General features: G+C 28.0%; 1 protein-coding gene across 1 annotated transcript in view; it reads left to right on the top strand.

Moving 5' to 3' along the window:
• The window catches only part of LOC148236035 (1-phosphatidylinositol 4,5-bisphosphate phosphodiesterase epsilon-1-like), an 88554-nt gene that overhangs the window by 57256 nt on the left and 18434 nt on the right, over positions 1–12864 (top strand). The window contains exons 5-7 of the mRNA XM_088184566.1: positions 562–707; positions 12511–12684; positions 12752–12835. Coding sequence (XP_088040692.1) covers positions 562–707; positions 12511–12684; positions 12752–12835 — 404 coding nt within the window. The remainder of the gene's footprint in view (positions 1–561; positions 708–12510; positions 12685–12751; positions 12836–12864) is intronic.

The following is a 12864-nucleotide window of genomic DNA, read 5'->3' as shown; positions in this document are numbered from 1 at the left end:
GGGGTTAAAACGAGATATTTCCATGACACAAAAGCACCACCGCCAATCTGCTCTGGGTACATTAGCGATTCCAGGGCCGGCGCCAGTTATATATAATTCAACCGAGGTCGGATGCTACGGCCTTACCGTATTTAATTATAGGACACCAACATTTTCGGTTTAATTTAATAACGCGAGCATGAAGCATGTCAAGAACAATCAATGCATGAAAGCCTTTCTCCGCTTGTGTGTTTGTGAAAATGTTTTTTTCCGAGCCGTTGACACCACAAAGTAGAATATCAAAGACTTACGTTACGTTAATAATATTATTAAAATATACCATTTTAGATTACAATATGTAAAAAGATAATATAATATATCTAAGAGTTGATTTTTTAATTCTTAAATTATTTATAAAAGCAAACTCTTATAAGTTTGGACATTTTTTAAATGCTTAATACATTAGAAAATATTTATTAATAATTTTACGTATGTAAAGTAAAAAAAACATTTTATTTTTAAAAATCTCACTTTTTATAAAAGATATATATTTGTTACTAAAATTGTTTTTCCATGTTTTAGGTAAGTGCTTGGAGTACAGAGCTGGTACTAGCGCAGCCAACGCTAGAAGAGCGAAGAGCATGTTTATCCTGTCTTCTTAGAGTCGCTCAATCCTGTTGGAACTACGGCAATTTTAACGGTGCCATGGAAATCGTAGCAGGATTAAAGTGAGTAGTATATGAAACTTTTTAACAATAACACGTTTCAGCAACGTTTATAAATCATTATTTTGCTGAAATTATATTTTCTTTTGACCACTAAATTTTCATAAAAAAAAGTTACGCGAGCATTATTTTTGACGTGTGCCGCATAAGCAGCTTGTACATACACATATGCTTTACATTATATACACATTTTGTTTTTAAAATAATATGTATGCGTAAGAAGATTTTATCGTTTGCTATAACTGGTTAACAATCAGCATTAATGACGAACGTCAATACGATCGATATAGTTTATTTTACTCGACAATAAAGAAGATTAAGAGCGAATAAAAAACACACAGGATGATCAAAACAGGGGTTTCTTTCGGCCTTCAGCTGAATATAGAGTCTGTAGGCCGGCGGAAACTACTTGCTTTGGGAGTCCGCTAGCAACATGGGCGCCGAAAGCAACACAATGCCGCTAAACATTTAGGGAGATAATCTATTGCATCTAACAAAGGCGATGGGTTAATAAATGCAACGGTGAACGATAATAAATACAGTGTGCCGAGTTTCTATGTACGTCTATGCGAAGTCACGTGAATGTAAATGTGTAACGAGAAAGGCTTTCGCACGTGGTTCGAGTGTAATTTCCGACATCGCGCGAATACTGAAAGCTTTGCGAAATCTTTTTTCCCTCATGCCTGAAATATCCTGTTTGCAACAAATATATACATGATATAATGTATGTAAAAGTAGCTAAACTAATTTGAAATCTGGCGCTCAAATGGATCACTTAGGGGCTGTCGCTCGGCAAGATCAATTTTTATAAAGGACTAAAATGTGCTATATATACATACATATGATAATATTGTAAAAAATAATAAAATAATGTTAATAAATAGGGTAATTAATTATTATTAAAAATATCTATATTTTTTACTAAACTGCTGAGTGCCCAAGGATGTTTACTCTTTAAATAATTATACATCCATTGTATTAACAGTTTTATTTAACGAATTTTTAAATATCTTTAGTTACATTTATTAAAAATATTTTACATCGTTACTGAGGGCTTTAAAATCTTTTTGTTGTTGCCCTTTTGTCTAATTATTATTTTGTTCATATTACTCTCTTTGATATATAAATAAAATCGTACGTTTTTAATAAGCTTATTTATATAAACCACAAAAAAATGTATATACATATAAAAAAAAACAAAAACATATGTATAGGTTATATTATTAACTACTGGTTAACGTCACAAATTAGTATTATTTGCGATCGCTTTAAAATATTTATGAATACAATTCAATATAAATCATTGTCTGATTATTTGTTACATATTGAGTGCGATGATATTATTGTTTTCACAGAAAATAATAATTTTTATAAGCGTGGAATATATGCTTGATTTGATAATAACATGTGATATATACTTAATAGACGTTTAAGAATAAACTTTTCATTCTAAAATAAGATTTCAATCACCTTAGACATTTATATAATTTATCTAATGCTTATGTTATATTGATCCATTTGAAAAGTATTTTATTGCTTCCCATGAAAGCTTTTCTTATTCTTATAAAATATGATTAAACTGGCTGTTCTACGTCACTCTTTTGGCTTCACTTGCACGTGAAATTCTGAAATCTTTATCCATATACTTATATACATAGCTTTATCATATTTAATCAGTTTAGTTAATATAGAAAAGATATGATAAATAAAATATTGTATAGACTAAAGGTTTTTAGATATTAAAATTGGTTCAAGTTAATAATTTAACTGCTGCACGTACAAAACCAAAGTTTTATCTCGCACAACAAAGTTGGCGAACGTCAGCAAGAAACGGCTATGCCATCTGGCGTGCTTCTTTACCATCGTTATTGTGATACCGATTTATAAAACAAGTATACAGTGTACACAAACACATATACAGCTAACCGCATCTTTGAGCTTTTTTAATCCGAATTATTATATAAAGGAAAATCTCAACATTAAAATGATTCATGTTTGATTACGCATAACGGCGCGATAAAAATTGCGACCGAGAAAAAGATATTCTCCTTTGCTTAAAGAAATACACGAAACCTTATTCCAGTGGGTATTCCAAAGATCTTTGGAAAGAAGATATCGGTTGTAAAAAAATTGCGTTAGAGGCAAATTTCTACGGGCTTTATTATCAGAGTCCCTTGTGCCCTTTGTGCGGACTTTTGTATGGTCAAAATACCGACATCATATGCATATGTGTGAATACAAGCACTCGAAACGATTTTTAATACGGTACTTGGGGTATAAGCGCTTTTCATTGATCTGGCCCGCAAATGAAATTCAATATCTTTATTGGCGCCATTATTGAGCTTTAGTTTGTATTGTAATTTATGTATATACATAAATAATTGTAAACGATAATTGTTCACACTTTACGTAAATCGTAAATAGATCAAAATAATAATTAATAATATTATACTATATATGTTTAGTCCACTCTACAGAAAATATTTACATACAAAAAAAATTCAACTGGTTTGTAATCCTTATCCGAACCACGTTCGCCCTTACGATGTACAATAATGAGAAGACATCTTGACTCGAGACATATAATTGCAAAGATTAAATTTTTTGAGTGACGTTTCGTGGCTTAGAAGATTTTGAACCCCTTGAGAAAACCTTTGCGTCGTAGAAAATCCGTCGTCTCAATTAATATAACATCTCACATTTTATGGTTGACGTTCTACTATATGACAGTATAACCAATCATTGTTAACTAATGTATATTTAAAAATTAAAATACATTTTAAAGTTCGTTTACTATTTAACCTATCTTAATTAAAAAAATGCTAGTTAAAATGGATAAGTAGACAAATCATATGCAACTGTTTCTAGGATTAGTAGTATATAAACAATGAATCAGTTTTTAAGAGGTTGCAAAAGAGTGCGTCAGATGAAATTCTCGAGATTATTTAAAAAACTTAGTGTGTATCATGACATAATACATTAAACAATTATAATTACATTTAGTATAGCTTTTTCAATAATAAAAAAAGATTCTATATTCACTTTATATTAAAAACGCCATTTAGTCATGAACAAAAACAAGTTTAGCAGTATTTACTTTTGCACATAAAAAAACAAGTAAAAAATTCCCTTATCCCTTAAATTAATACATTTCAATGTTTTGTTTTCATAAACAAATTTGAACAATAACAAAGACATTTCTATCAAAGCAAAGTAAACAATCTGTTGACAGATCCATGCTGTTACATTAAATCATTAGTTGGTTTTATGTTGTCATGCTGCGGGCGGACCGACGAAGAGTGATCGACGAATAATACAATTATATAGGTTAATACCTACTGTACTACAGCTAATTCAATATATTTCTATTAAGTATTATTTTAATGTGCAATTTTAACATTGCACATAATATTTACTCAGTTAAATACATAATATTCTCTTTCAAACGTATTCACCTTTGAATTAACGCAGATCAAACGAGCGTAAAACTTTGCTTTATTTTTTTCGACGTATGAAATATTTCAAAATGGCGAGAGTTACGTAATTTCTGCGCACCCCAAACCGTATTTACGCACGTAGTCCTGAGTAAAAATTTAAAAGAGAAATTATTAAAAAATTCCATTCAATAAGACGGGGGATGTATTACGAAGGCAAGGGTCCAGGACGACATTTTGGCTGTGCGTAGAATACTGGATATATGGCATCCCTTATTTACGTTATTTATCATTTGGCACGCCAGGGTAAATTTACTATATACACGGCACAGGAAGTGGGAGGCTATTTCCCACACCCCTCTTATCTATGTTTGTGTGCAAAACGGAAATATTTTAACAGTTACTTATTATCGCCGCCGGTTATTACAATCACGTGTGTGGTGATGTGTATGTGTATATGTGAGTTATGCAAACCTCCCCAATGAGGAACATCCCAGGGGATTGTCCTCGAGAACCTCCCTCGCGTTTCAGGGTCATCGTCTTTTGCTACATTGTGTTTGCTCCCGTCGAGGATATTTTATTGTATTATATTATATATTCATTAGGCGTCATTTCAAAGATCGATCTGCCAGTTATAAAAGGAGACAACTCAATTTCAGTTTTTTCGAGAACAAAATAAAAAGTCATTTTGTTGTATTAAATAATATTTCATGAGCCTCTAAACTTGTATAATAATTACAACGTAGAAAAGTCTTCAGAACACTACTACAAAATTAAAACCTAACAAAAAAATGTACACTTTATTTTTTACCAGAAAGAGTTATAAATTCAACTCGAATTCTACTAAAAGCGTGTTAAAAGGATTTTATGAAAAAGTCATAGTGTGGCACTAAGTGCAATTTAGCATCACCAGACCTAACTGCTTTTGACCTTTATTTATGCGGATATTGTACGCATCCGATTTCTAAATATTTCATTTACTATATATATATATGATCTGAAAGCATCCAAATGGGGCATTATTGCAACAATTTCTCTGATCAGTTCTCTGAAAATTCACAGAATATCACAAATCTGTACTACACAAAGTTTTAATTTTTAATTATACAAATGATTATAATAATATTTAGCAAAAAAGATATGATTTTCACACTGTATATATTAGATGCATTGTATTTATTTTTAAATATGTACCCTAATAATAAATTTATAATAAGTAATGTATGAAACAAATATGTTTATGACATATACGAAAAAAATAAATATTTCTATATAATACATAGATGTTAAAACAATTATTAGTATAAATTATAAAAGTTGTTGATTTTTTTAATATTTTCTTTCAAAAACGATATAGCAATTTTAATTTATTAATGAAAAAATTTAGTGGCATTTAAATGAATAATATTTGCTTGAAGCTTGAATAAAGTTAATTTATTCTTTGTACTGATTTCTAAGTTTTATATATGAATGAAGTATTGTAAGCTATAGACAGATTATTGAATATTATTTTTGCATTGTTTCTCTACCACAAAATTGAGACTTGAATAATATGTAAAACTACACAGTTTATTTAGCTATATAATTTAAATGTATCTTTATAAAATATATGCAAATTCGTTATATAAATATAAAATTCGTGCCTTGGAAAAATATTAAAAAAATGCAATTTTATTGTGATAGTGTTATTTTAATAATACATAGTTAGCTTATATGCCTCATGGCAACGTCACTAATGAGCGCGGACAAATGGGCGTGCGTCACAAGAGCGCTGCCTTATAAGCGTTGCGTCATAAGAGCGTTTACCAAAGTAGCGCTGTAACAAAATAGCGTGCGTCAAATGCGCAGACAGCCATATGAGCGTTTGACAAAAGAGAGCACGTCATAAGAGCGCAAAAATACTTGGAAAAAATCAAGTAATGAATATTTTAGGAATTAGGTATACAAAATATATGTAAATTGTGAGAAATTTCAAAAAATAAAAATTCACGAGATATAGGCGGTAAAATTAGTATTTTATGAGCCAGAGCGTAATGATGATTAAAATGATTAGTCAATGAAAACATTATTATTTATTAATTATTACGTACATACTCAAGTATGGCTCCCCATCCCCATACGTACGATATACATATATTTTTACTAAAATGAAACGCTGATTTTGAATTTATCATTACATTTGTTCTGTAATGTTTCATTAAATTGACAAATAATTATCGACTCATCTTGGCAGGTATACGGCTACCTTTTTTTTCATTTATTTTTGACAACTACACTTTATCGTTAATGTCGGCTTAGTACGATTATTATATAATATATTTTTGTTAATTAAACGATTAATGTTTTAATTGTTTAATCTGTAAAAAAAAAATCATACACATATTATTAGACCCACACATGATATATGTTTGTATATCGAAAATTTCTATATCTATGGCCAGAAATGAGCTAAAACTATGGGTTAATTTAGTATTTTAATCAATTATTGTGGTTAGTATACAAATACATATGTTTCTATTAGTCGTAATGGATCTTCTCCAGCAGATGGTTAAGCTTTTTTACTTGAATACCTAATTGTAACCCTTTACAAAGAAAATTCACCGCTGTCCAGGTGCATACCAATGCATGACATTGGTGAATTACACGGACGGTACGCACTTGTGTAAAATTATTTTTACGATATTAAAACTAAAGTAGTAATTGGTGAATCAATATGATTTTAAAAAAATACTTTTTTAGTCTGATATTTAGTTTTAATGTGTTATTCCTAGAGACTTTAATTTTTCGCGATTACGATAAAAGTATTTTTTTGTGAATTTCGTGCTTTGTCCATTCCACAAAGGGTGGTATTTATACAAATAGAACCGTTAGAAAAAGATAGTAATCTGTCTAATATTCTAATATTTTGTCCGGTTCCTTGCCTTTTTACCTGGTTATCGATAGCATATTTTTTTAAAGTATTTTTGCGCTCTTATGACGTGCGCTCTTTTTTAAAGCGCTCATATGACTCTCTGCGCATTTGACGCACGCTATTTTGTTACAGCGCTACTTTGGTAAACGCTCTTATGACGCAGCGCTTATAATGCAGCGCTCATATGACGGCGCTCATTTGACGCACGCTCTTTTGACCAGCTGCCATGCCTCATAATATAATTATGTTATTTTTAAATATAAAATATAAGCTACTACTATATTTGTGTTCTAATTCCTTAGCTATGTTATAGTAAAAACATGAAAAGCCTGGTTTGTAAAAATACGATAAATTTTTCTCCGTGGCAAAAATCTTATACAATGTTACTTATAATATTTTTATCTTGAATGCATTTTGTCGTGACGATCATATTTTTAGAACCTCATTAAACGCACCATTATCTTACATAGCACCACAATTTTTACCATAAATACCACAAAATTGCACCATTTTTATTATTACTTGTATCTATACCACATTTTCAATATTCAACATTCTTCGTTTTTCTGAATTTTTTTCTGAGCAAAATATTTTCCATTCAACCATTTAAATATTGTTTAAGATTGACTATGTATGTACAAATATACATATTTTATATATTTAATTAACCTAAATACCAGTATAGTGCTCTATATTATAATATTAGGTGGTTTAAAGTAAAAAGTGATAATTTAAGTATAAGAAACTTAATTGCTTTTTTTACAAAAGTATTACTATAAAAAAAATTATTGCTGTCAATTTTTGTTATCATTTTATTTTAGATTTTAATACAGTTGCTTATTAAAATTTTGTGACATACAATGCAGTGTTTTAGTAAAACTTGTGTGAGTTTTATATATTTTTTTGTAGCAAAAAATACATTAAATAAATATTCTTATTTTTGTATTTTTTTTAGTAAAACATTAACACTAAAATAATATTTTATGTAAGTTAATTCAATTGCAGTTAAAAGTTTATATATTTTATGAACCATTATTGCCATAAAAATAATAGTAATTTCTAGCTCTTTCCGTTGATTTATTAAACAAAATTTCCAGTAATATTTTTTTGTAATTTTACCTGCATTTTTAATTGTACTTTATTTCGTAATATAAATCGAAATTACGTAAGCAAATCACAACAAAATGTAATTCCTAAATCATGTCACAATTTTGCTTGACTTGTGATTTATATCACTTTAAAACTAGAGGGTCAATAAGTGTATTAATATTATGTACTGTTCGTCCACCAAATTTATTATAATATATGCTTGGTAACATTCATAATGTTTGATTTAAGTGAATCATAATTTTATACATTGTTAGAGATTATGAAATCAAATAAATCTATTTTTTAAAATAGTATATTTTTAATTTTACCTTTGAAAAATTTATGTATTAAAAATATTTGTATTATAAATGTTGCATAAAATTAAAAATTGTATGAACTTAGAACATGATCATATAATTTTCTTCTCTTTGTTTAACATAGTTTGTTGTTTGTTGAAATTTTAAGACATAACCATGTGTAAAGCTCCCATACATTTTTGCAATCTGCCGATTTGATACGTGGAACAGTTTCTTCTTATCCGATTAATAAGGATAAGAATAATTGGAGTAGTTGAGAAAATCGTAAACATTCTTTGCCATTTAATGCTTCTTACCTCTATTAGAAGCATCCAATAAAGCGTGCATATTTTCAAGCATCTGGTACGGACCTACATATTTTATGCAGTGTTGTAAAAAATTTAAAAATACTTTTTAAAAAATGGCTCAAGAAATATTTTCGGGTAATTTTATTTGAAAAGTGTCCAAAATATAATTCTCTAGAAAAAGCACTAATTTCTATATAATAAAATAATTTGTTATATATAAAATAATGATGCATTTGAGTCACTACCAATTATCAATATAAATTATAATAGCAATAAACTTTCGTACTAATTCAATAAAAGTTTAACTATTGTATGTTTCTCAAACTTTAACTAAATAAACCAGTATAATTTAATTAAAAATTGTATACTACATAATATTGAACCGCTCAACACGATTGTTACAAATAAGTTAAAACATGTATTGTAGTTTTAAGTTTCGTAACATAAATACAGTTTTATTACGATAATTAATTTATAATATAAAATGTTCATCTCTACACAGATCCCTTTTTGAGTCGTTCTAGAAAGGAACAACAAAACACACTAACAATAAATGTTTTGTGTAAAGGATTACATTGTTAAAGCTTCTAATGATGCCATTTTCAAGGTGTGAAACCCACAGAAGCACTAAAATAAATTCGGTCTCACAGACTGCATTATTATATGTTAAAAGTTTTATTTTTATTACGACATATATAAACAAAAATAATTAATTAGCGACTAGGTAATCGAAATGCATACTCACGTGTTCACAGCCATGGGAGACACACCCGTAATCCACAAGAGAATTCACTTCGTAAAACATTTGCAATTTTAATAAACACTAAGTGTCGACAATATAACGGAAAATTACCTTAACGCTATATATTTATATATAAAGAACCCTCTCTAATATTCAGAAAAAAACAGTATTTTACATACACGAGCTTTCGAGAAGAAACAAAAGCGCCGCATAATTGCGTGAATAAATATTAGATTAATTTTTCACATAACGTACGAAAGTTCTCATCGATCGGGTTTTTAGGTTACCAAATGTTGTGTCGAAACGTAAAATTGTTTTCTATATATACACGAGGTGTGTTATCATCTGCTAATTGGATTTACTTTGTAATTAACCGCATCACAAGTGCTAGTAGGGCGGTATCGAAAGATAGAAGTAATTTAAGATACTACACGATCTAATCGCGATTCGGTTGAAACACAAAGGGTGAGGTTCTAATATTGCTACATAGCCAAGCGTAATATTTTTTTTATTTTTTTAATTAACTTTTATTCTTAAAGTTCATGAAGTATATTAATTTAATTAAACATTATAATTTTTTTTTTAATTAATAATAAAATTAAACTGTATTTTAGATACAATTGAAAGACTAATCGTGTGGCACGAATATTACAATAAAAATAAATGTAAATTTATAATATAGTTATAAAATAGTTTTTAATGATATTCTCAATAACGATAAGTAACATACAGTAAAGTCTCGTTTTTATGCGGTTTATATTTAATTCTTAATTTATTATAGTTTATTTTAAAATATAATTTTTAATTGCTTGTATTTTTATTATCGTAAGGCCTGGATGGCTGCTGCTCTATTTACTTTTCCATTGCCATAAGTTGGAGTTACAATTATGCGACTTTGTAACATTAATCTATCTAAATTATAAAATGGTAGTTCTTATTAATATTTTTTTTCAACAAAAAGCAATAATTTTAAAAGACAAAGATACAGACGGAGTGAATTTAAGTTTGAAAAGATTAAAAATTATAATAAGACTTAGAAATATATCATTAATTAATTTTAGGGACAATGTTTTAAAGATACTGTATAAATGTACTATATAGAGCTCGCTCTAGAACTAGCACTCCCAAAGGATAATATTTTTTTTCCGAGACAACAAAGAAAAATGGTGATTTTGCTTAAATATTACAATAATAATGTATGGAATGTACATATATATACAATTTAAACAATATTTTCATTACTTAAAATCATTGTAATATTTTTTTAAACCGAGTTTCTAATTAAAAAGATTTCAAGCAACGCCGAGTATTTCCGCTAATTTTTACCAAAGGAAACCTTATATTATTTTTTCACCGTGATTTCTGTGTATCGTTTGTTATTTTCAACGTCGTTTTTCGACGTAATTTTTAACGTCGTAACCAGTGGAATGATTAAACAATACATTAATCGTGATTATGTATTGTTTATTTAATAATGATTCATATAAACGTCTTTTACTAAATCCTACTCTAGATATCTTGTGGTTGTATTCCACCACTTTGACGCTATAGAGATTTAATTCTTTGTTCAAATAAAATTAGTTTGATAAAGCTTAGGTATTTGCCACCATGATTAAATATCTATATAATTATTTCACATATTTTAAAACGACCTATTAATACTTTTCTCCGTTTTTATATAAAGCTAATATATTTTATTAAACGAAAATTATATTATATCTTTACTTTAGTAAGTGCTACACAACCCATAGCTATGACTGGGATAGCCAGGATAATTTTCGACCTAATGTCAAATTTATGTGTCATTTCAAAAAAATTATTTTGTGATATTTTTTAAATTTGATCGAAACGGTTATAGTTAAAATAATTGTATTTTAATATAAGCAGTAGAATTGGATAATCAGATTTAAACACTATTTGTTAAAATAAGTCAATCCCTATCCTGAGAGCATTATCAACTTTCAGATTATTTTTATTCACTTTCCTCACTAGGATTATCATGAAAGTTTTAAACATGCTTCAAATTATTTTTTTGTGATAAAATTATCAAAAAATATAATTTTGCTTTTTATATTTTTTATAGATTATAATTCAAGTCTCATTTACATATTTCATTAATTATATAAATATCTCTATATAATATAATAAGACAATTTTTATAAATAATAAAGTTTTATAATCTAATAATATGAATATTAGTACATTTCTTGAATTAATATCATTTAAATTCCATTTAATTATTAAAATAAAATTCCAATTTAAAAACTTCTAGTAATAAATAAATAAATTATTATAATTTAAAAAAAAAATTATATTGAAAACATATAATTTAACTTCTAAAGTTAATTCTGCCAAAATAGAATTTATCTCAAATAATATATAAAAAAAACATTTATTGTATTCAATGATCAACATATTTATTTAAAATAGCTTGGACTTGGGGCAATACTTAGAATTTAGATTTTCCCATAGCAAAAATATTATTTATCAAAATGTTTCAAAATTATAATTGAGACTTCTAAGAACATGAGAAAAATGATATTATCATGATGACAAAATAAAGCGAAATTGTATATGGTAAGATATTACTGATTTTAATTTAATTTCAAACCTACTGTTTACAAAATACCAATAGATAAAATAAGGACTAATAAAATATAGCGACCTAAGAAAAACAAATATGTGAGCTATATTTTTATTTTTTAAGTTTTAAGCTGAATCAGTAAGTAGCTAACTTTTTAGCTCAATCGTATACAGATTGGTAGTTACTTTATCAATATTTTTGTGTGGTGTTCGAATTGATGGATACGTTAAAGACATTCCACGAGTTAAATGTAGCCAACTAACTGCGTCTTTAATCATTGAAATTGCTATAATATAAAATATATGTTATACTAAACATTGTAAAAAAATAAATATGTATAAATATATATGTATTCGTATCGCAACGTTCGTTCTTCACCCTTTACATATATGTATATGTATACTTACATACACAACTACATACATAATATTTTCTTTTACAGGTCAAATAAACTTAAGGCATTTTGGTTTAGTATTTGCGATGAGCCAGTACCGACGCTAGATTTTCTTTCCGCTGCTCTTTTATCGGCCGAATACGAAAGGGCATTAGGTAGAGCTTTGGCAATGCCTGATTGTAGAGTTATACCCTTTTTCGGTGCTTTTCTGAGAGAACTTAGGTACTAAGTCTATTTATATACACTTACTATCATTAAATACGTAATAACACTTTTATTTCACATTCAGAGAAATATTAGCGTCCTCGCCCGCTGTTTTACCCGGCCAAATTAGACAAGGAAAACAAGATCAAAAAGATTTCGCAGCTAGAAGGTATACTTTATTTTCAAGTATACTCTCAT

This window comes from Plectrocnemia conspersa, unplaced genomic scaffold, assembly GCF_051122295.1.
Source record: "Plectrocnemia conspersa isolate PC_06_02 unplaced genomic scaffold, ASM5112229v1 ptg000004l, whole genome shotgun sequence".
In the NCBI taxonomy this organism is placed as follows: Eukaryota; Metazoa; Arthropoda; class Insecta; order Trichoptera; family Polycentropodidae; genus Plectrocnemia; species Plectrocnemia conspersa.
This window is presented reverse-complemented; position numbering and strand designations above follow the sequence as displayed.